The sequence below is a fragment of the Macaca thibetana genome, chromosome 1 (assembly GCF_024542745.1).
Source record: "Macaca thibetana thibetana isolate TM-01 chromosome 1, ASM2454274v1, whole genome shotgun sequence".
Classification (NCBI taxonomy): Eukaryota; Metazoa; Chordata; class Mammalia; order Primates; family Cercopithecidae; genus Macaca; species Macaca thibetana.
The window spans coordinates 50,889,582-50,914,521 of NC_065578.1; the positions used below are offsets into that span (position 1 = coordinate 50,889,582).

The following is a 24,940-nucleotide window of genomic DNA, read 5'->3' on the forward strand; positions in this document are numbered from 1 at the left end:
TACACTAGATTTATTTAAAATTTTTTTCTTTCTTCAATAATAAATTAACCTTAGCTTGCTGTAATTTTTTTTTTTTACTGGATAAACTTTTTAATTTTTTTTAACTTCATGTCTCTTTTGTAATAACACTTAGCTTAAAACACAAACATCTTGTATAGTTATACAAAAATATTTTCTTTATATCCTTATTCTCTGAGCTTTTTTCTATTTAAGATTTTTTTTATGTTTTAAAGTTTTTTTTAAAAAAAATGAAGATACAAACACACACATGATCCTAGGCCTACACAGGGTCAGGAACATTAATGTCACTGTCTTCTGCCTCCACATCTTGTCCCACTGGAAGGTCTTCAGGGACAATAACAGGCATGGAGCTGTCATCTCCTATGATAACAATACCTTCTTCTGGAATACCTCCTGAAGGAGCTGCCTGAGGCTGTTTTACAGCTTTAAAAAATAAATAAATAGAAGGCATACACTCTAAAATAACGATAAAGAGTCTGGGTGCAATGGCTCACACTTATGATCCCAGCACTTTGGAAGGCCAGGCAGGAGGACTGCTTGAGTCCACAAGTTTGAGACCAGCCTGGGCAGCATAGCGAGACCCTGTGTCTACAGATACTTTTTAAAAATTAACCAGGCATGGTAGCATGCACCTTGTATTCTCAGCTACTCAGGAGGCTGAGGTGGGAGGACTGCTTGAGCCTGGGAGGTCAGGGCTGTTGCGATGAGCTGGGCAACAGAGTGAGACCTTGTCTAAAATAAATAAGTATAAAGTAAAATAATGTTAAAAAGTATAGTATGGTAAATACATAAACCAGTCACATTGTCATTTATTATCATTGTCAAGCATTATGTACCATACGTGATTGTACATGCTGTACTTTTGTATGACTGGAAGAGCAGTAGATTTGTTTACACCAGCATCACCACAAACACATAATGCATTGCCCTACAAAGTTAGGACAGCATCAGGATGACTATGTCACTAGGTGATAGGAATTACAATCTTACAGGACCACTGTCATGTATGCAATCCCTCCCTCCCTCCTTCCCTCCTTTTCTTCCTTCCATTTCCTTTCTATCTCTCTTTCCTTTCTCTTTCCCCTCCCTCCCTCCCTCTTTCTTTCTTCCCCTTTCCTTTCCTTTTCTCTTTTCTCTTCTCTTCTCTTTTCTCTTTCCTTCCTTCCTTCCTTCCTTCCTTCCTTCCTTCCTTCCTTCCTTCCTTCCTTCCTTCCTTCCTTCCTTCCTTCTTCTGTTTCTCTCTCTCTCTCTTTTTTTTTTTTTTTCAGGGTCTTGCTATGTCACCCAGGCTGGAGTGCAGTCGCATGATCATGGCTCACTGCAACCTTTATCTCCTGGGCTTAAATGGTCCTCCTACCTTGCCCTCCCAAAGTGATGGGATTATAGTGAGCCACTGCACCCAGCCTGCAGTCTGTCTTTGACTAAAATGTCATTATTGCTGTCCATGACTGTATATGTTAGAAGGGATAAGTATAATAGAGAAAAGAAAAAGGTAGTGCAGGATAATGGGAATTGGGAATGCTGGATTAGGGGGCCAGGTTTTAGTCTATGCTGTTTAGAAGAGTTCATTGAGAAGATAGCATTTGAAAAGGTGACAAATTATCACTTGTCCTATAATTATGACTACCAATTAGTTGCTAAGAAAATGTCAGGCTTTGAAAATTAAGAAAATGTGGATCAGCCTGAGTGTGATGGCTCACCCCTGTAATTCCAACACTTTGGGAGGTAGGAGGATAGGTTGAGCCCAGGAGTTCAAGACCAACCTGGGCAACATACCAAGACCCTGTTTCTACAAAAAATAAAAAAAAATTAGCCCGGTATGGCACTTGTCTGTGGTCCCAGCCACTTAGGAGGCTGAAGCAGGAGGGTCATTTGAGCCCGGGAGGTTGAGGCTGCTGCGAGCCGTTAGCACCACTGCATTCCAGTCTGGGCAATAGAATCTTTTTTAAGACTCTATCTTAAAAGAGAGAGAGAGAAAAAAGAAAAGAAGAAAATATAGATCAGATTTTATCCCAAACCTCAGGGATAGCTGAGCGAGGGAAGGGAAAAAAATGTAAACAAATTAGAGCATTCTAGTGTTATAGATGCTTTGACAGAAGCATATCCAAGGTGTAGTAAGGCACACAGATCTTTCTAATCTGATCTCACCTCTGTTCTTAATATGATAGCAGTTTATTTAAATAATGACTCAGACTTCCTGGGTATCAAAGCATGGGCTTAGATCACTTTAGTCTTAGTCATGTGAGTTGGTCATTCTCTCTTCTCACCTCTTTTTACCTTTTTAAAAAATACCATCTTAGGTTGAATTCATATGAGCTGATTTTAATTCTAAATATATATATATATATACACACACACCATCTGATTACTCAACATGTCCCAACTTGTTCCAAATTATAGTCAGTTGCATTTTGAACCATCTAATTATCTAAGTCGGATATTTGTATTCAGCATCCATCCTGCTATTTGTAGTGTAACTACCCACAGATCCATAATGAGCAAGACACGAAAATGTGCAAGGCACTTTGCAAAATGCCAGAGATACAGCAATGAATAAGGCTGGCAAGCTTCTGCTTTCTAAGAGCTTACATTCTAGTGGAAGAAGCAATCAAGTAAGATATTACATGTACTATATACCAGCAGTTCCCAGACTTTTTGGTCCGAGGATCCTTGTACACTTTTTAACATTATTTAAGGACTTTAAACAGCTTTTGTTTATGTGGGTTATATTTATTAATTTGCCAGTTTAGAAATTAAAACTGAGGGATTTTGAAAACATGTACTTGCTTATTTAAAATAGCAACAAAAAACCCATTATACTAACATTAATGAGAAAATAATAATTTTCCCAAGCAAATAGTGAGAAGAATGACATCATGTTAGATTTTTGCAATTCTCTTTAACGTCTGACTTAATAGAAGACAGCTGGATTCTCACATCTGCTTATGCATCCAATCTATTATGATGAGTTGTTCGGATTGAAGTATATAAAAATGTAGCCTCAACAGATAACGTGGTTAGAAAAGGGAGGAATATTTTAATAGCCTTTTTAGATAACTGCAAATATTCTTTGATACTTCACCAAAATTTAAGTGATAGTTACTTAAAGTTTAGTTGCAATGTGAAATCTGAAATAGTATTAATGACATTGATGTACAAAAATACTCTATCACATTAAAATCCATTGGTTTGTATGGCACTTTGAATAGATCTTTTATGCTTTGTATGATTTTGTAACATCGTGCATTGGTTATTTGAAAATCAAATTGGTTTACTGAATTATATGGATCTTCCAAATATTGACACATTTCATTTTATGACATAAAAAAATTACATTTGTTGATATTGTTCCAAACTTATCAGAAAAGGCTTTAAGTTTTCAGAATCTGTCAAGGTCATGGTGGCTGGTGAATACATGTTTTCCAAAATTCTAATGTTTGCCTACAAGCTTGAATTTTATACTTGGCAACAAATACTGTCAATTTTTCCTGAAATGACAAACTGACTTCATTCATTTTCAGGGAAATGTTTGCCAAACACCCAAGAGTGAATAATTTAGTTTGTCATTTGTTCTTTGTAGTAAAAATGATATCCTATTAACAAAGTGCCGCTTAGTTCACAACTCAGACATTTGCACAAATGCTTTTCCTTGAGATAACCATCATACTTTAGTATGTAGCAGAAGTACTTTGTGTGTGCTTCCCATTTGTCACAGAGACTATGTATTTAAAAAATATTTACTCAAGGGTCGAAATTTGATAATGTTTACTGCTTTTCTTCAAGGGCATTCTTAAAATAAATAGGAATGTTTTATTTTTCTCTGCAAGCATGTAGTGGTGAAGAATTTAGTGACTACCAGTTCTGTTTGGTGCCATTGCCTTGATTTGTGCTCGTGTACCAACAGTTTTACCACCATTGCTCTTACAGCATCATTGCAAACATGACAAATGCAGATTATGTTTCAGTATTAGTACGAAAATAGTTTTGCACTGAGGACCCCCGATCTCATTGGATTCCCAGCATTGTTACATATCTTATTTCCCCTGATTTTCACAGTGGAACCATGAGGTAGTTGGTGATACTAACTCCTTTTGAACCCAAGTTTCCTGACCAGAGTTTCTGGCGTTCATTCTTTCTGTTTCCTACGTTATCTCCAAACTGTAGAAAAGTTTATATTATTATTCCTTAAGAAGGACTTTGTCCAGCAAAAACAGAATGGGATGGGGTGAGTTTATTTAACAGAACTAAGGGTGTTTGAAGCCTAGAGATTCCATTCTCATTGCTGCTTTTTAGGTACTGTGTCATTGTGAAATACTAAACTTTTCTGTTTCCTTATTCTAGAAATTAAGGATAATAATAATACCTATCTCATGTAGTTGTTGTGAAAATTTAGTTAATACATGCTATATGCTTAGAACCATGCTGACACAAAGTAAATGCTCAATAAGTTTCGCTTTTATTATTTACAGTTAGAGATGGGTCTCAGGCATTCCAGCTGAGGGAACAACTTGAGCAAAAGCAGAGAATTGTGTCATGTGAGCAGTAAATACAGTCTAACAGAAGTGTAGTGGTTCATGGAACAGTATGTTGGGAAGTGAAACCGGGAGGGTAGATTTGGACGCTGATTATTGCTAGACTAGAGCTCTAAATTGTTGTTCCAATTTGTGTCCCTAATGCCTAAGACAATGACTGGTACATGGTGACATGGTGTATGTATTTATATACTGCCTGAGCATTGGAATATTTGAATAAGTTTAAGGAAGGAGAGAGCAGGTGCTGTTATTATGAGCAACGTAGGAGGAGAAGTTGACATTGTAGCATAGCCTAGAAGAGTGAGTAGAATTCTAGTAAGCAAAGGTATTAGAGGTGTGAGACAAAGCAGCAAATGTAAGAAAATGAGAATGTTTGCTCGTTCTACTTGCCAGAATTTCACAAAGGCCCTTGCCAACAAAATTTCACAAAGGCCCTGACTCAGTAACTGAGCACAGTTCTCAAAAAAAAAAAAAAAAAAAAAAAAAGGCCCTAAAGGCAATAAACAGGATAGAACAGTTTCCCACATCTCTAGCTTAAATCACTGCATTTTTTGAAAGGCAAGTTTAGTGATTCTAGTCGTTGCCTCTTTCTGCACATAAGATAATGTCCAACAAGATTAGCGATTATGCCTCCATAATATATAACCAGATATACCCTTACACCCAAACTTTAATGAGATTTTGCTCTACTATAACTTCTAAGCACATACAAACCTGCCACTACCAATATATAAACTGTGGTCTAAAACCCTACTTTGGAACAGTCTAACAAAAATTCTCTAAAAGACTCTCCTAGGTAACAGTCCTCAGTAAGACTTCTAAATAAAACTAAATTTAATTCTTTAAAAGATGCCCTGTTCCTGTGTTTTTTTTTTGCTTAGTTGACAGAGGCTGAATGGGTGAGGATAGTTGAGTGCTGTGGCTCATGCCTATAATCCCAGCTGCTTGGGAGGCTGAGGCAGGAGGATTCCTTGAGGCCAAGAGTTCAAGACCAGCTGAGCAACATAGCAAGACCCAGCCCCACCCCCATCTCTAAAAGAATAAAAAATTAGGTGGGCATAGTGGCCTGTGCCTATGGTCCTAACTACTTGGGAGATTGAAGCAGGAGGATCGCTTGAGCCCAGGAATTTGAGGTTGTAATAAGCTATGATCATGCCACTGCTCTCCAGCCTGGGCAACAGAGTGAGACCCTATTTCTTAAAAAAAAAAAAAAAAAAGGTGAAGATAATACCTCACCAAACAATATGCTACCCAACTAAGTTATTGTACTTTTCAGGAGACTGTTAATTACTTGAGATCATGAATTGTTTTATCCTTGCTCATATCCCAAACGTAGTACCCCATGCATATTGGGGCTCAGTGGCTACCTGAGCAGTGTCTCAGCAGTTATCTTGTAAACGTGGTTTTTTTGTAATGTTTTTATTTCACAATAACTTTCAGAGAAAAGGAGGCCTTCCTGATTATAGAGGTTACTTTTTTTTTTTTTTTAACTTAAATTGCAGAACAGGCAAATAACCACTTCCTTTTGTCTACAGGCAGTAATATATTCATAGTTGTTTGTGTCTTAAAGGAGAAGATATGACTTTAGGAGGACAGATCCCTAAGCAGTGGATCAGGAATGGTAAGGTATAGGAGTTTTAGAAAGTTGTCCTAAAAGCTACTTCTTATAGTTTAGATTACGTGAGTTACACTGGAAGAGTGAAATCTTTTGAATAACTTCATATTCCTATTCAAATGTGTATAATATAGAAAATGTGATTTGATATGTAATAAATGAGCAAAGATTATAAAATCCTGAAAATATATTTTACATACTAAATACTGTTTTCCTCTGTGCACACCTTGTATTGTTTCCAAATAAGCCAGGCATTATTGGGAATTAGGAGTTACCAGTAATCTCTTCTCTACTAATTTTCTCTGGCAAATTGTTCTCTGGATTAGTAGAACTTGTTTTCTCTGTTGGATTGATAGAACATGTGATAATAATAACATATTGGTATTTTCATGTATGTCAGGCATTGTGGTAAATATTGTATGGATTAATTATCTCATTTAAATCTCACAACTGTATAAGATCTAGGTGCTATTACCATCCCCATAGGTAATATTATTATTCTTAGATTATAGATGAGAAAAGTAAAGCTTAGAGAATTTAAGTACCTTGCCCAAGGTCAGAATGAATAAGGTCAAAGCTAGGTATCAGACCAGGATTTGGACCCAAGAGTCAGCCCTCTTGGCCTTTACACTGTGCAGCTTAAGAGATACTAAAAAGCAATAGCTTTGTGGGACATTGGGGTGGCTTAGCGTAGTGTTTTCCAAACTGGATTGCAGTCCATTAATGGATTATAAAGCTCTATTTAGTGGGCCCAAAATCAGCATTTAAAAAAAATGAATTACGACAGAAAAATATCAATGTGTATGGCATATAATAATAACAAGCACTCTTTTATGAAACAGATGTTCCAGTTTATATGTATGTGTGTATGTACAGATATGTGTGTATATGTATATATGAATTGGGTGATGTTATAAAATGTACTTCTTATTGTGGGTCACAGTCAAACAAAATTTGGAGCCCACTGGTTTAGAGGATGGAAAGCAAGCTGGAAAATATAATGAACAGAAGTGGTAGCTGCTAGAGAAGAAATTCTAGAGATAAACTGAATGTATAAATAACATTATAAAAAAAGGGAAGAAGAGTTAACTTGTTTATATGTTTGGTAAAATACTGTAGTACTCAAAGTTGTTTTAACTGACTCATTAAGTTAGGCCCTTTTTGGTAGGGATTCACTCAGAGTTAGTATAGCTTTAATTTTACTTCTAGAGAGCTGCCCCTGCAGGTGGTTTGTGAATTGTGTATATCATTACTGTATTTTTATTTCTTATATGAACAATTTGTTGTGATTGAATAATAACCAGACATCTCTGGTGCTTCATAGACACAAAGCCCTTTTTTCTATTAGATCCAATAGAGTAGAGGTTTGTTTACTGATATGCTAGGAGAATGGGAGAAGGTGGATTAGATTAGTCAGAATAATATTAACTCTTGAATTTTCAGCTGAAAGGGAGAATTTAGTTCAACTTCCAATTTTAAGGTGCAAAATGAATATTCATTTTTTCGGGACTATCATAAAACAGCACAAAAATACATATTCAGGTAATACAAGTGGCTTATTAAAGTCAACACTAGAAAAAAGTAGCAAAGCTACATGTATACATTAGTCCTGCTCCTGCTCCTGTATAGTAATTTGCTCTCATTTTTTTGTATAGTATAGTAATTTGCCCTCGTTTGTTTAGTCTGTCTTTTTTACCTGGAATGTCTTCCCTGTCAGTGCCCCGCCTTCTCCAAATACCCCCACTTTCTTTCTCTCTCTCTCTCTCCCTCTCACCCAGACACACACATATACACTCACATACCTTTGCCTCTAGTTTGTGTTCAGTTTTAAAACTCAGCTTTAATTTCCTTGCCTCAGAAGCTTTCCCTGAGTTAACCTTTACAAACACAAATCTCTTTATTTATTTTGATGCTCAAATTGCCCTCAGTTTGGCCAGAGGAATCCTATTTAAGCTGACTTCTGTATCCTTTTAACATGCCCCTGTCATTCTTTAAGTATTTCCTTACTTTCTGACACAAAAAGACATTCCAGGCTCATTTTATACATTCTCTGTCCTAGTTCTGGAATCAGCTGTTTTTCCAGGGAGGGCTGGTTTCTTCTAATGGAAATGATATTTAGAAATCAACACCTAGTACTAGGTTTAGTTACTGCTTATAAAGTGTTATGGCTCCCAGGCCCTCTGGAGAGCTAAGAAACGTATGAATGTTACATACATAGGGGTGTGTGTATGTGTACATATGTGTACATCCATGTTCATATTTATTTCCATCTGTGTTTATCTACATGTATATTGAAAACCATGATGAGGTCATGCTGATACCTCTAGTTATAGGCTATCACAACAGAAATAATTCTGTTTTTTCCCTTACCATATTTAACTCTATTTTCCAAAAGTGAGAAAAACTTTATCTTTGTTGTATTTACTATTTGATCAATCCTTCTGTATGTAATTATTTTCCAATCATCCACCTCCCTTTGTAAATGTCACTGTCACTCCATTTAGCCTTGGAAACCTTGTGCCATGCAGAGTCTGTTCACTGCAACGTGGACACCTTCCTTCCTTTTCTTGGGTTCTGACTCCTCGTATTGGACTTTCCCATTGTGTAGCTTCCCTCTTCCTCTTGCTTTGGGCTCTCATGCCCTATGCTAGGTTGTGCCTTTACATGATGTGCCTCTTCACCCTATTCAGGCTCTGATGTCCTGAGCCGGATTTTCCACCCATTTGGTACAGTACTTTTAACTAAACTACAGAGCTCATTTGAATTTTCTTTCTAGTGCTCCTTTTCTGTTCCAGGATTCAATCCAGGATGCCACATTGCTGTTAGTTGTAATAGTTCTTTATTTGTTTTTTATCTTTTATGACCTTGACATTTTTTATGAATATTGGTCAGTTATTTTGTAGAATATCTCTCATTTTGGATTCATCTGATATGTTCTCATGATTTGATTGCAATTATGTATTTTTGGCAAGAATACCACAAAAATGATGCTGTTTCCTTGTCTCAGTGGATTGTACTGGGAGGTATAGGATGTCCATTAATCTTATTGCTGGTGATGTTAACCTTGATCACTTGATTAAGATAGTGTACCAGATTTTTCCATTGTAAAATTATTATGTATTCATTTAGGGGAGATACTTTTTTCTCTTGTGGGAGATACTTTGAGTCTATGCCAATTTCCTGTTTCTCCTCACTTTTGCCTACTGGTTTGAGTCATCAGTGGATCTTGCCTGAAGTAATTATTGCTGTGGTGTTGATCTAATGGTCTAATTTTTCTCAGTCCTTCTACACTTATTCATTGTATTTTTTTTTTTTTTTTTTTTTTTTTTGAGATGGAGTCTCCCTGTTGTCGCCTGGGTTGGAGTGCAATGGCACGATCTCGGCTCACTGCAACTTCTGCCTCCCGGGTTCCAGCAATTCTCCTGCCTCAGCCTCCCGAGTAGCTTAGATTACGGGCACCCACCACCATGCCCAGCTAATTTTTGTATTTTTAGTAGAGACGGGGTTTCGCCATATTGGCCAGGCTGGTCTCGAACTCCTGACCTCAGGTGATCCACCGTCTCAGCCGCCCAAAGTGCTGGGATTATAGGTGTTCTCAGCTGCCCAAAGTGCTGGGATTATAGGTGTGAGCCACCATGCCTGGCCCGTTGTAATTCTTCTAAAGGAAGAGATGTCCTATCTCCCCTATTTATTTACTTATTCAATTATTTTATATCAATATTGGACTTCTGGATATTTATTATAGTCTCTCGGTTATAGTCCAGTACTCTGTGAATTTATTTACCTAAAATCATGAGTTCATACTGAAACCTCCAATTGTACTTCGACATCACAAGGTTTATTCTAGCCTTCTCCCTTTCTGTATTTCTAATTTTTTTCTGATAGTGAGAAACCTGGTTCTCATTATCTATAATGTATTCACTTATTTGTAGTTACAGAATTGTAACCTGTACTCCTATGAAAATAAAATTTACTAACTAGAGTATTATATTTGTATATGGTTCTTTATTTTTTTCCTATCCTTTCACTGTATAGTCAAAATACTGTTTTTCAAAGTTACTTCATGTTTTAGTTTGGGCTGCTATAACAAATTACCATAGATTATGTAGCTTAAACAGCAAACATTTATTTCCTCACAGTTCTGGAGGCTGGACGTTTAGATCAGGATGCCAGCATGTTCAAGTTCTGGTGAAGGCTTTCTTCCAGGTTGCACGGTGAACTTCCTGTCCTTATATCCTTATGTGTTGAAAGGAGAGTGAGACAAATCTGAGGTGCCTCATCACATTAAAGAGGGTTCTACCCTATGACCTAATTACCTCCCACAGGTCTCACCTCATAATACCATCACATTGAAGGTTAGGATTTCAACCTAGGAATTTTGGGGCAACACAAACATTCACTCCATGGCAGTGAGGTTCAATTATGTGAAACATTATGGTTCTGAGAGTCTGAATATATACAAAAAGATATATTCAGATTGTCACTACCTCAATTCTTACTAACCTGTTCCTATTCTTCCTGGCTTCCCATCCTTTCTCACCCATGGCTTGTAAGGTAACCAATTTATTTAGTTTTCTTTAGAATCTCTATATTTCTTTTGCACAAATAAGCAGATACATGTATGTTTTCTGATATTCCTTTTTTCTTATAGTAAAGGCACACTTTGCTTTTTAAAAATATTTTATTTGATGGTATATCTGAAAATCACTCCAAATCACTAAAGAAATCTTCCTCATTCCTTTTTTTTTTTTTTTTAAGAGATGGGGTCTCACTGTATTGTCCAGGTTCTTTTTGAACTCTTGGGCTCAAATGAGCCTCCCATCTCCTGGGACTGCAGGCGTGTGCTGCTGCAACTGGCTTTTATTCTTTTTGATACCTGCATAGTATTCCCTGATTTATTCAACCACTCTCCTCTGTATGAGTATTTAGGGTGTTTCCAGTACTTTTTTTTTTTTTGGAGACGGAGTTTTGCTGTTGTTGCCCAGGCTGGAGTGCAATGGTGAGATCTCAGCTCACCACAACCTCTGCCTCCCGGGTTCAAATGATTCTCCTGCCTCAGCCTCCCAAGAGTAGCTGGGATTACAGGCATGTGCCACCACACCCAGCTAATTTTGTATTTTCAGTAGAGACAGGGTTTCTCCATGTTGGTCAGGCTCATCTGGAACTCCCGACCTCAGGTAATCCACCAACCTTGGCCTTCCAAAGTGCTGGCGTGAGCCACCGTGCCTGGCCCCAATATTTTAAAATTACAAAAAATGTTGTAGTGAATTACCTTGTTCCATATATATTTTTGTATTGTTAGATGTTGATCGATTTTTTTTTTTCACATATTCAACCAACTTTGTATTTCTAGAATAAACCCAACTTGGACATGATCTATTAATTTTTTACGATCATGGTCATTCATTCATTTTACATTTTATTCTTAGTACTTTCCACTGGGAGAGCAAGGAGTCATGCATCAGTGTATAGATTGTGCTATTCTATTGTAATGTTTTTAATATAGGATTTTTGCATGTCTCTTTATTCTGTTAGATTTGCCTATAATTTTTCACTAATATCAGTCTTGTCAGATTGGTTTCAAAGTTATGCTGGGCTTAAAAAAGAGTTGTGGAGTGTTCCCTCTTTTTCCATTATCTGGAAGATTTTGTATTAGAGATTGGCATTATTTTTTTCCTTAAGAATTCTCTGGTGAAGGCTTCTAGGCTTGGATTTTTCTTTGTGGGATGATTTTCAATTATTTTAATATTAGAGTGTTTTTGACCTACCAAAAGGGTACTTTCCTGTGGCACAATCTAATAGTTATAGCACTATCTAATTTTTAAATTTGTTATTGTGGTAGTTTTGGTAAATCGTATTTCTTTAAATAATACTTTCCACTTAATTAAAATGTTCAGTTTTATAGTCAGGGAATTATGAATATGTGCATCAGTTGTGGTGTCCTCTTTCTCATTCATGACATTAATGATCTGTGCCATCATGTTTATGTTGTCTTGGTCCCTTCTTCCTCCTGTCAGTTTTGTTAGAAGTTGATCAATTTCATTAGTTATTTTAGGTAACCAACTTAGGCTTTAGTGACCTATCTATTGAATGTTTGCCCTCTATCTCATTAATTTATGTTATTTATCATTTCCTTTTCTACTCATTTTGAAATTCTTGTTGTTTTCAGCCTTTTTGCTTTTATATATGTGTGTGTATATATATATATGCATTATATATATATGCATTTAAGGCTACAGATTTCCCTTTATGCACTACTTTAACTGTATCCAATGAATTTCAATATGTCATATTTTCATTTATTCAGTTCTACATGTTTTCTAATTTCTAGTGCAGATATTTTTTCCTGACCTATGGATTATTTAGAAGTATTTCTTCTTAAAAAATTCAAAACATCTCAGTATTTTATTTTTCTTTCTTTCTCTTTTTGGCTGCATACAGGGGACTTTATTGATGGTATGTGACAAGGTGGGGCCTTCCAGGCGCCACCCTCTTCAGGGGGTCTGGCATGGAAACTGTGTCAAGAAGAGATTTTTGCATATCTGTTTATTCTGTTAGATTTGAGTGCAGCAGGTATTCCCCAGCAGCCGAGGTCCTCTCTTGTCCTTTAGTGCTCTTGCTGGGGCTGGTGGTCCTGGGCACTTACTCCTTGGAGGCAATGTGGACCATGAGGTCCACCACCCTGTTGATGTAGCCAGATTCATTTTCATTGTCATACCAGGAATTGAGCCTGACAAAGTAGTCATTGAGTGCAGTGCTAGACCCATCATGGAAGGTGGAAGAGTGGGTCTCTCTTAAAGTCGGAGGAGACAACCAGGTGTTCAGTATAGCTCAGGATGCCCTTGAGGGGGCCCTCCAGTGCCTGCTTCACTACCTTCTTAATGTCATCATATTTGGCAGGGTTTTCTGGATGGCAGATCAGATCTGACACGTAGGTGGTGGGGACATGGAAGACCATGCCAGTGATCTTCCCATTCAGCTTGGGGATGACCTTGCCCACAGCCTTGGCAGCACCAGTAGATACAGGGATGATCTTGAGAGCCTCATGGTCGTCATGCCATAGTTTCCCAGAGGTACCATCTACCCACGTCTTCTGGGTGGCATTGATGGCATGGACTGTGGTCATGAGTCCCTCCACAATGCCAGAGTTGTCACGGATGACCTTGGATAGGGGGGTGATCAACTGGTGGTGCAGAAGGCATTACTGAGGATCTCAAGGCTGTTTTCTTACTTCTCATGGTTCATGTCCATCACAAACATGGGGGTGTCAGCAGAAAGGACACAGATAAATACCCTTTTGGCTCTCCCCTCTAAATGAGCTCTAGCCTTCTCCATAGTAGTGAAGATGCTCATGGACCCAACAACATAGCACCAGTGTCACCCCCATTTGATTTTGGTGGGATCTCACTCCTGGAAGATGGTGATGGGATTTCCTTGATGACAAGCTTCCTATTCTCAGCCTTGATGCTGCCATGGAACTTGCCATGGGTGGAGTCATATTGGAACATGTAGACCATGTAGTTGACATCAAAGAAGGGGTCATTGATGACAACAATACCTGCTGTGCCAGAGTTAAATGAAGCCCTGGTGACCAGGTGCCCAATACAGCCAAATCCGTTTTTTCCAGCCTTCACTTTCACCATGGTGTCTCAGGGACACGGCTGGTGCTGCATGAGAAGAGGCGGCTGCCTGTCAAACGAGAGGAGCAGAGAGCATCAAAAACCCTAGATTTTCTAATTAACCTTTTTTTTTTTTTAACTGGTTTTTAGCTTAAATTTCCACTATGATTAGAGAATATATGATTTCAGTCCTTTGATATTTGTTGAGACTTGTTTTAGGGTCCAATATTTGGTCAGTTTTTAGAAATATTCTGTGTTCTGCTTAAAAAGAATATCTGTTTTACATTTGCTATGTTCAGTGTTCTGTATATGCTCATTGAATCAAGTTTATTCATCAGACTGTTTAAATCTTCTATGTCCTTATTAATGTTTCATCTGCTTGCTTTATTAATGAGAGTGATGTAATATGTGCCACTTGTAAGCATCATATACTTTTACAAATCTTAAAGCCTTTGTATTTTAATTAGCACATTTACTTCACTCACATTTAATTATTGATTTTTTAGGCTTAAACATTTGCCATCTTACTGTATGCTTTCTTTCAGTCTTGTATATTCTATTTCTTTTTCTCCTTTCTTGTCAATTTTTGGATTATCTATATTATTGAATTTTTTAATTCAATAATGTTAGAAGTTAAACACTTATAAAGCTTTTCTTTTAGTGATTATTTTAGATATTATAACATGAATCCTTCAGTGATCAAAATCATTGATAATTTTATCTTCTTCCCAAACAATATAAGAAACTTAAAACTTTTTATTCCATTTTCCCTTTTCCAATCTATATGCAGTTGTTTTGTATATACAATCTGTATGCAGTTTAATTTTGCGTATATTTATTTAAAATCCCATGAGAGCCTTTTGGTCCTAGCAGCAGCAGAGCTGAGCAAACAGCTCCCTCCCTCCCTCCGCTGCCCGCTGGCCAGCAGGATGGAACAGGCCACACTCCTTTGTCAAGGACTAACTGGCCGGAGGCATTACCCTCGCTGTTTCCAAGAGGACAGCGACCCGAGTTGAGTCGGTCAAGGCACTGCTGAGGGTGCAACATGCCAGTAAGCAGATTGTGGTGACCCAGTACAAAAGTGTGGTGTGGTGGGCTGCAAAGTCCACATCCCCAAGGGGCAGGGCATTTGTCCTTCTGGAGGGGTGCCTGGCCAGCACCATTCACTGCTTCCCCATGCAAGCCCTCAACTTTGCCTTTAGGGATAAGTACAAGCAGGTCTTTCTGGGAGGCATGCACAAGCACACACAGTTCTGGAGATATTTTGCAGGCAACCTGGCTTCCCGAGGGGCGGCTGGGGCCACCTCCCTGTGCTTCTTCTACCCCCTGGAATTCACCAGAACCCTCCTGGCAGCCAATGTTGGGAAATTGGGCACAGAGTGGGGGCTCAAAAGTCAGATTGCCTGGAGAAGATCAAGCCTGAGGGTGTCTGAGGCCTGTCCGAGGGCTTCAGCGTCTTGGTGCAGGGCATCCATATGTACTGGGCAACCTACCTCAGCGTGTATGATACAGCCAAGAGCATGCTCCCTGACCCCAAGAACACCCACCACATGATGAGCTGGATGATTGCCCAGGCCATGACAGTGGCCCATGTGGCCTCCTACCCACTCCTCATAGTGCAGGTGGATGGTGATGCAGTCCAGGCGCAAAGAAGCTGATATTACGTACACAAGTGCCCATGATTGTTGGCAGAAGCTCTCCTACGATGAAGGGGCAAAGCCTTTTTCAAGGGTGCATGGTCCAACATCCTCAGAGGCATGGGGCCAAATCTGGTCCTCTATTATGAGCTGAAGAAAGTCACCTAAGTGCATATGTCTCCTCCATAGAAATGGCAACCCAGAAAATCATGTAGAATACTTAACTATTACACATTATGAACCTTCAAGAAATTCCAGTTGTCTTTGTCCTGGCCAGAGATTATATCTGTAGAGGGCTGAGGTAGGCTCTAGAAAAGGGGCTCATTGTGATCACATTCCCCATTGGCACCTGATTCCATGTATTGATTATTGGGGGTGGGAGAATCATGACTTCATTGTGAGCACACAGGCAAGGCAACTCCAGCTCCGACCTAGAGTCCAGATGCTTGTAGGACCTGAGTTGTTTTTAAGTATTTATTTAAATAAAAGGAATTGTATCTCCCATTTGTACTTAAGCACTTGCTCTTCTTTTGCACAGTATTTGTAATTATGTTCTGTGTTAGGCGTGCTGCTGCAAAACAATAAAAACAGGACACTGAGAGCCAGAAAAAGCCCCACAAGATATTAAATATTATGATTGTATATAGAGAATATTTAGTTTTATCCACATACTTATAATTTCTGTTGCTCTTCATTCTGTGCAGCTCCTACCACCTTCCATCAGGCATTGTTTATGCCTAGAAAAGAATACTTTTTAGAATTTTTTTTAATGAGCATCTGCTGATAGCAGATTCTGGTTTTGTGAATCTGAAAATGAGTTTATTTCATCTTAATTCTTAAAGGATATATTTCAGTGAATTATAAATTGACAGTTATTCTCTTTTAGCCATTAAATATCATACTGTATTGTCTCCTGGTTCTCATTGTTTCTTTTGAGAGCCTAGCTTAATTTAATTGTTTTGTTTTTTTTTTTTTTTTTGAGACGAGTCTTGCTCTATCGCCCAGGCTGGAGTGCAGTGGCGCGACCTTGGCTCACTGCAAGCTCCGCCTCCCGGGTTCATGCCATTCTCCTGCCTCAGCCTCCCAAGTAGCTGGGACTACAGGCACCTGCCACTGCACCCGGCTAATTTTTTGTGTATTTTTAGTAGAGACGGGGTTTCACCGTGTTAGCCAGGACAGTCTCAATCTCCTGACCTCGCGATCCACCCGCCTCGGCCTCCCAAAGTGCTGGGATTACAGGCATGAGCCACCACTCCCAGCCTAATTGTTGTTTCTTTAAAAGTAACCTGGCCTTTTTTCTCCCTGACTGTTTTAAAGATATTGCCTATCTTTGGTTTGCAGTAGTTTTTACTGAGATGTGCCCAACTTGTGGATTTCTTTGATTTTATCTTGCTTGGGATTCCTAGGACTTCTGAATGTCTTTAATCAGTTTTGGAAAATTCTCAGCCAGATAGTGCTTCTGTGCCATGCTCTCTTTTGTCTTCTTCTGGGGTTCCAATCACATGTGTGTTATATTTTCTCATACTCTGTGTTGCTTACCCTTTCTTCTGTATTTTCTATCTCTTTGACTTACTGTCTTTTGCTCTGATGGGTTTCTTCTAACTGCTCCCGGTTCTGTAATTGTCTCTTTAGTTGCACTTAATCTGCTGTTAAACTCATATATTGAATTCTTAATTTTGATTATTTGTCACTTCTGGAATTTATATTTGATTTGATTATTTTATAAATCTAAGTGGAAAAAAAACCCTAAAAATAAAAAAGGAAAAAGTTACGTCATTTATACAATAATCTGGAGCTCCTGTTGATCTGTTTCTATTGTCTTTTGGTTCTCATTTATGTGTGATTTTTGTCTCCAAAAGTGTCTCCATTTATGTGTACTTGGTCATCTTTGCTTATGTGCTAGACATTGTATTTTAAAAATTATTTATGTAAATTTAATTAAGCAGCTAAGATGATGTTATCTTCCTACAGAAAAGATTTTCATTTGCTTTTGCTAGTAGATGCCTGGAGTCACTAACAATCAGGCGTCAAGATTTTTCTGGGTCACTTATATGACCAAGCAATTGTTTTAATTCTAGTTTATCACTACTCCCCCAGAGAAGCTATTTGGGGTCCCAACTAGAACATGGACTGTTTACCAGAGCTCCCATTGTTGGTGGGCCCTGGCTTCCAACTTTTGGCCTGAAAAGGCTTGTGTGTTTTTTTTTGTTTGTTTGTTTGTTTATTTTTTTTGTTTTAATTTTTATTTATTTATTTATTTATTTTGAGACAGAGTCGCCCTCTGTTGCCCAGGCTGGAGTGCAGTGGCATGATCTCGGCTCACTGCAACCTCCATCTCCCCGGTTCAAGTGATTCTCCTGCCTCAGGCTCCTGAGTAACTAGGATTACAGGGACCCACCACCATGCCCGGCTAATTTTTGTATTTTTAGTAGAGATGGGGTTTCACCATGTTGGCCAGGCTGGTCTTGAACTCCTGACCTCAGGTGATCCGCCTGCCTCAGCCTCCCAAAATGCCGGGATTACAGGCATGAGCCACTGCACCCAGCCGGTTTTTTTGTTCTTAAAGAAGTTTTAGGTTCACAGCAAAATTGAACAGAAAGTAGAGTTCTCATATGCTGACTTCCCCCACACATTGACAAGCTTTTAAGTGCATTGTCCAGTGTGCAATTCCTCTCCTGGAATTTGCAATGCCTCCATGAGAAGTGTCCCTAAATACAAGGTTTATCTTCTAGATTGTCTTCTCCCAGATCTTGGCTTGATAATTCTTTATTACCTTGTTGGTTTGTGATGCCTTCAACCAGTTGTTTTTTAAAAATCAGTCTAGCTTTTCTAGTTGTTCTCAGTGGGAATGTTGGTCTGAACTATGTAGCCTGCTATTATTGAACACAATTATTCCCTTTCTTATAAATTGTTGCAAGTAGATTGCATATCTGTAAAAGATAGCTGAACCAATTAAGGAAATGGTACAACTAAAAACCTTTTCTGTTAGCCATCATAGTTTTAAAATTATACTTTCAAATATGGAGATATATTATATAAATTAAACTTTTAATTTTAATGTATAATCTTTTATTCCAGCTCGTGATGCTGATGAGCGAGAGAAGTGGATCCATGCCTTAGAAGAAACGATTCTTCGACATACTCTTCAGCTTCAAGTAAGGATCTTTACATGACTTCCAGATAGTTCATTAGTTGTTGCTTTCTTTTTTTGTCTGTTTTCTGTTTGTTTGTTTTTTAATAACTGTGATGTGATGTAATAGGAACTTATAATTTCTGAGTTGTTTATTTTTCCTTTACAGTGTTATAATATATAGTAAAGTTATACTCATTTATTTTCTCCTGCTTTCTGCAGGGTAAAATACTGATTTTGTCTAGAAACAAGACAGTGCAAGACAATGCTGAAAGTGAAATTCTATGTTAAAATATGCCAGATTCATTTTAAAAATTTAATATCTGTAGTCAGTTATCAATACAACCAAATTACATAATTATGCATGATAATAGGGAAGTGCTGAGAAGTTCACCTCATTTTCTTGTTAAAGGATTTGGCTATTACCATATGTGTCAGTTAGTACTCTTTCATATGGTAGTGGAAGAAAACTGAACCCAAATTGATTCATGAAGAAGAAAGTAAATCTGGTTAGATGTGGTTTGAATTAGGTAATTCATGTCATGGGGACTCAGATCTCCCATCTCTATTTCTAGGTTCCACTTCTTTTGCATTGGCTTCATTTTCGGATAGGTTCTCCCTTGGTGATGATAAGGTGGTCGTAGCAATGTTAGCCTCACATTTTTGGAACTGAGTCCCTAGGAGGCTATTCTTTCTAGACCTTAATAGGAGTAACACAATTATTGCTGATCACCTTAGCTTTGGCCATGTGTCGAATCCTGACCAATCACAATTTCACAGTCATAGATTCTACCCTGGAGCTGCGAAGTTACTGGCCTCACTAGAAACACATTGCTGATAGGGTGGAAGGTGTGTTCATCCTACCCCACCCCACCCACACCAAAGTCAGAATAGAGAAAAACAGATTTTGGGTGACATGCAACTAATATCTGCCGTACTACACTGAAGATACTTTTCTATGTTTATTCTCCAATGAAAGAGCTTATATTTGTGGCACATAGGGGATTTTGTTTTATTTTAATTTAGAAAATTTAATTGTAGAAAACATGTTTTATAACCCTTTCTGTCTACTTTGTTCTACATCAGGAATTGACTTGTTTAGATAAGGTGGCATAGGGTATCTTAGGCTCTACAAAATAGTAAACCCCCCATCACTTGAAAGTGTTCAAGTAGAAGCTTAGAAAACATTGTTCAAGGATGTGGTTATTAAGGGACTTTAAGAAATGAATATGAAATTGAAGTAGGAAATCTTTAGCCACTCTACGAGTTATGCTTTTTAAAAGCAATTTGTAATTACTGTAGATTTCTTTTAAATTTAGGCAGTTTCATACATGACTATAGCATCATTTTAGCAAATTTGTGATCCTTTAAGAGGAGGATAAGTGTTTTTTATTTGTTTGTTTTTTGTTTTCTTGAGACAGAGTCTCACTTTGTCCCCCAGAAAGTAAATCTAGTTAGATGTGGTTTGTCTCGGCTCACTGCAACCTCCACCTCCTGGGTTCAAGCAATTCTCCTGCCTCAGCCACCACACCTGGCCTAAGAGGGGAGGATAAGTGTTTTAATGATCATATTAGACTGAATGTGGCAGATGACATTTCCCCTCATGGTTGATTAGACTGACATTCAACATTCAACAAGAGCCACCTGCCCTTGGAGGCATTTCTGCCATTATACCCCTACGTAAACCTTCTAGAGTGCTATTACTTACTTGCTTTCCTTCAAATAAGTTTTTTTCATTTTTGGCCTCCACATTCTTGTGTGTGATGTCTTTTCTCTGTGAAATGTCTTCTACCCTTTTCTTCAAAGCCTAGTTTAGAACTGACCTCTTCGATGAAGACTGGCCTCTGCCGACTGGCCTTTCCTTCCCCAGTCCCCCAAGTTCAAAATGATCTCTTTCCTTTGAATACTATAGTATTTGCACAATTCACTAACTCCTTATCATATTCTTCTTGTTTATCTGTTGTCAGCTGATGTTGACATCATAAGTTCAGGTTCCTAACTAGATCCAATATTGGAGTTTTTCAGCTTTTGCTAAGAAGAGAGCTTGTATGTTTTTGGGAATAATGGGGAGAAAAAGATAATTTTGAGAAGTCTTAGACTTCTAATAGCTTTAATATTTAAAAGTACATGTAATACAAGAGGTTTTTTCCCCTAAACTTCATGCATAGAGAAGATAGGACATTTAGAAATATAGAATTAATGTTCATTTGACTGGCAAAAGATTATCTTCTCAGAGGTGGCGAAGTGTGGTAAAGAACTTCGCTCTAGAGCCAGAATGTCTGTGTTTGTATCCCAGAGCCCACCACTTATATTTAACCATTAACATTCAACTTACTGTCTCTGAGTTGCAGTGGCCTCATCTATAAAATGGGGATAATAAGAGTACCTACTTCATAGAGTTGTTTTAGTGATTAAATAAACTAACGTAAACTTGCTAGAACTTGATAGACTAACATTAGATGAGAACTGGTGGAAATAATGCCTGACTGTAGTAAGAACTTGGTAAATGTTACTAACACAACTGCTGTTCCTACCATTCCCTCTGCCAGTGCCTGGTATTCAGTAGCACTCAGTAAATGTTAGTTAAATGAAGAAATAATTGAAGGAATGAATGAACAAACGGTTGATGAAGAGATTGCTTGTTTATTGAATATTTTGAGATGTATAACATACTGTCTGTTAGGAACTGTGGGATGGGCACTCACAGAGCTGTCTTCCAAAGGGGTATAGGAGAGGAGACGCAATGATCTCAGCAACCTACCTTTAAAACATATCCTAATATCTACTGCCATGTTAGGTTCTCTTCTTTTGCTTTTTAAAAAAAATTTTTTTCACAAAAGTCTTATGTGTATTCCCCCCGCCCACTTCAGTTTAAAGATAAGGAAGCTCCTACTACATAGTAGTGCTTCCCAGTCTAATTCTTGACCTCATGGTATTTATATGTACTTTTTTTTTTTCTTTTTTTTTTGGAGACAGGGTCTCACTCGTTGCAGTGGCACAATCACAGCTCACTGCAACCTCTGCCTCCCCTGCACAAGTGATCCTCCCACCTCAGCCTCCTGAGTAGCTGGGACTACAGGCATGCACCACCACGCCTGGCTAATTTTTGTATTTTTTTGTAGAGATGGGGTTTTGCCATGTTGGCCAGGCTGGTCTGGAACTCCTGGGCTCAAGCCATCTGCCCACCTTGGCCTCCGAGAGTGTTAAGATTATAGGCATAAGCCACCATGCCCAGCCATGTTTTCCTTTTTCATTGAACTTTATCTCTCCTTTAGCCATTAAACTCCACTGCATTGGTCTTGTCATTACTAAGAGCTAAACCACTTGTAAAATATTAAGTTAAAAAGTGTTTTCTTCGACAACAGTTTTCTTATCTTCATCTTCTTCTGTCACTTTACATCTGAACTTTTAAATTCTCTCATTTTGGTCTGACCCCTACTTCTCCATTTTTCCTGGCCATTTAATACTTTCTTGTTTTGCTCATCCCATTTCCCAGTGGAGACCTTCTGGTCTGCTGCTTTATCATTGCTTTTGTTAGAAGACATACAAATGGCAAGGGGGTATATGAAAAGGTGCCTAACATCATTGATCATCAGAGAAATGTAGACCAAAACTACAATGAGATATCATTTCATCCCAGTTAAAACGGTTTTTATTTTCCCCTGAAAGACAGGCAATAACAAAATGCTGGTGAGGATGTGGAGTAAAGGGAACCCTCATACTCTATTGGTAGGAATGTAAATTAGTACAGCCACTGTGGAGAACAGTTTTGAAGGTTCCTCAAAAAACTAAAAATAGAGCTACCACATAATCCAGCAATCCGACTGCTAGGTATAGATCCAAAAGAAAGGCAGTCAATATATGGAAGAGATACCTGTACACCCAGGTTTATTGCAGCACTATTCACGATAGCCAAGATTTGGAAGCAACCTAGGTGTCCATCAACAGATGAATGGATAAATAAAACGTGGTACATAAACACAATGGAGTACTATTCAGCTGTGAAAAAGAATGAAATCCTGTCATTTGCAATCCTGTCTTGAATAGAACTGGAGGTCATTATGTTAAGTGAAGTAAGACAGGTACAAACTTCACATGTTCTCACTTATTTGTGGGAGCTAAAAATTAAAACAATCGAACTTCATGGAGCTAGAGAATAGAATTATGGTTACCAGAGACTGGAAGGGTAGTTGGGCATATAAGTGTGGGGGGAGTGGGGATGGTTAATGGGTACAAAAAAAATAGAACGAATAAGATCTACCTGATAACACAACAGGGTGACTATAGTTAACAATAATTATACATTTAAAAATAACTAGAAGAGTATAATTAGATTATAACACAAAAGATAAATGCTTGAGGTGATGGATATCTATCTACCCTGATGTGATTATTACTTATTTCATGCCTATATCAAAATATTTTATACTCCAAAAAATATATATCTGCTATGTACCCACAAAAATTTAAAAATATATATATTGTTTCTGCTATCACCTTTAGAATTTCTTGACTGGATAGTTCGTCTGTATACCATTCTGGTCTTCATTCCCCAGGGCCCCTGTTGTCTGGTTTTTCTGCTTCTAGAACTGTTAGAGGTCACAAAAGCAAGATGGTTGTATCTATCACAATTTTTGTCTGACTTTAACTGGATATCTGTTACGATTTAATAGTCATCTTATTGACTTCTTGTTGGTTTCCAATTGAATCCTCACAGTGGACTTTTTTCATTGTATTCAGAAGCCTGTTCCCTTCTTCATAAATCAAGGCTTTCTTCTTCAACAGTTCGTAGTGACTTCACCTATACTTTATTTCTCTGCTTTGAATATTTCAAAGAAAAAATATTCTTGCTCTTTCCCAAGGTTAACACTATGTACATTCACTTGACCACATGATGTTTTCTTGGAGATTGTGACCTAATTCCATCACCCTTCAGCAGCCCCCACCATTTTCATGGATTCAGCTAAACCTTCTGTAAGATGACTCTTCCCCCCTCCCCCCCAATCTTTATATCTCTTTTGATATGTAGCTTTAGTCTTACTTTTTTTCCTTTTGGATTTTGCCAGTTAGATGTCTCCCTAGAATTCCATTTCAGCATGGCTAAGACTGAGCTTGTCTTCTCTTTCCTCCCCAAAGGAAATTGTGATTAGGGTAGACTGAAGATGACAGAAGGAAACTAAGATCTTCTTCGTCCTTTCAACTCCTATGGAAGCTGAGTTCCAGTAGTCATTCTAAATTTGTTGTGTGTCAGCTTATGGTATCTTTTCATGTCTTTACATTCCGCCAAAGAGGGAGTTCCTTGAAGGGGAGACCAGAGGGCGTGCTGTGCTTCTTAATCCCCTCTTTCTTAACCAGTAAGAGGCATTCAGTAGCTATCTGATGATACTGATTAATAGAGGGGAACTTTTCAGGTTGTGTTTTTTTTTTAACCCTAGTAAGCTTTAGTACAAACTAAATGCTGAGAGATTATCAAGTAAGGGATTGGTCACCACAAGAAGACTCAGGATGTTACATCCTATAGTTTTATAGTATCTTATATTGTACAAAATAAAATGAGTTATAGCAGCTTATCTGGATGTCATACAGGTATAAAAATCAGTTTTATAAACTTGGGTAAATTGGGGCCCATTTTAGAAAAACTCTTGCAGGCTGCGAATGCCAATATATAAGTAAAGTATTATATCATAATATTATTTAATGTGGGCAAACATAAAGCCAGGTATAAATTTCTTAGGTTTAAAATCTAATAGAACTATATATCCAAAAGAAAATTTCAAGTTAAAGATAATATAAAGCAATACAATCTAAATTAACATTAATTTAACGTGATGAATGTTATTGCCTTGCTAAAAGTGGGTCACTACTCACAATGTGCAAATGGTACTCACTGTTAGGATGTAGATTCGTTTAAACTATGGCATACATACACTACCATGTGGAACATGGTGATGTGTTCTCTGTTCTAACTACTGGGAAGCCTTCCTTGGCATAGCACATGTCATGGGGTCACTTGGCTTTAACTTCACATAGATATACCATTTACTTGGTCAGTGTCACTTCTGTGACAAGTAGTATATTGTGCCAATTTGATTATAAGTACAAATATGGGCAATGAAGTAACTTGGTTTCAAGGTTGTTACTAAGCTGAGTAACTGTGTGGCTATACTAATTTTTATAGGCTATTAGAAATGAAAACACAGGAGATTGTTGTAGAGACTTTAGATTCAAGTTTGAAGATGGTCACGCAGATGTTTAATTGAGTTGTATAGACCTTTATGTTTCTTTTCTTTCTTTTTTTTTTTTTTTTTGAGACAGAGTCTCACTCTGTCACCCAAGCTGGAGTGCAATGGTGCGATCTCGGCTCACTGCAACCTCCGCCTCCCGGG

At 38.0% G+C, this 24,940-nt stretch overlaps 1 protein-coding gene and 1 pseudogene across 9 annotated transcripts in view; both read left to right on the plus strand.

Annotated features, from left to right (window-relative positions):
- OSBPL9 (oxysterol binding protein like 9) overlaps positions 1–24,940 on the plus strand; it is a 166,060-nt gene that overhangs the window by 71,990 nt on the left and 69,130 nt on the right. For all 8 annotated transcript variants that reach the window (XM_050802915.1, XM_050802924.1, XM_050802887.1 and 5 more), the window contains one exon: positions 18,503–18,579. In XM_050802915.1, the coding sequence (XP_050658872.1) occupies positions 18,503–18,579 (77 nt within the window). The remainder of the gene's footprint in view (positions 1–18,502; positions 18,580–24,940) is intronic.
- Positions 1,249–14,348, plus strand: LOC126962566 (uncharacterized; annotated as a pseudogene). The gene has a single exon (XR_007728723.1). The product of XR_007728723.1 is annotated as an uncharacterized LOC126962566 (transcript).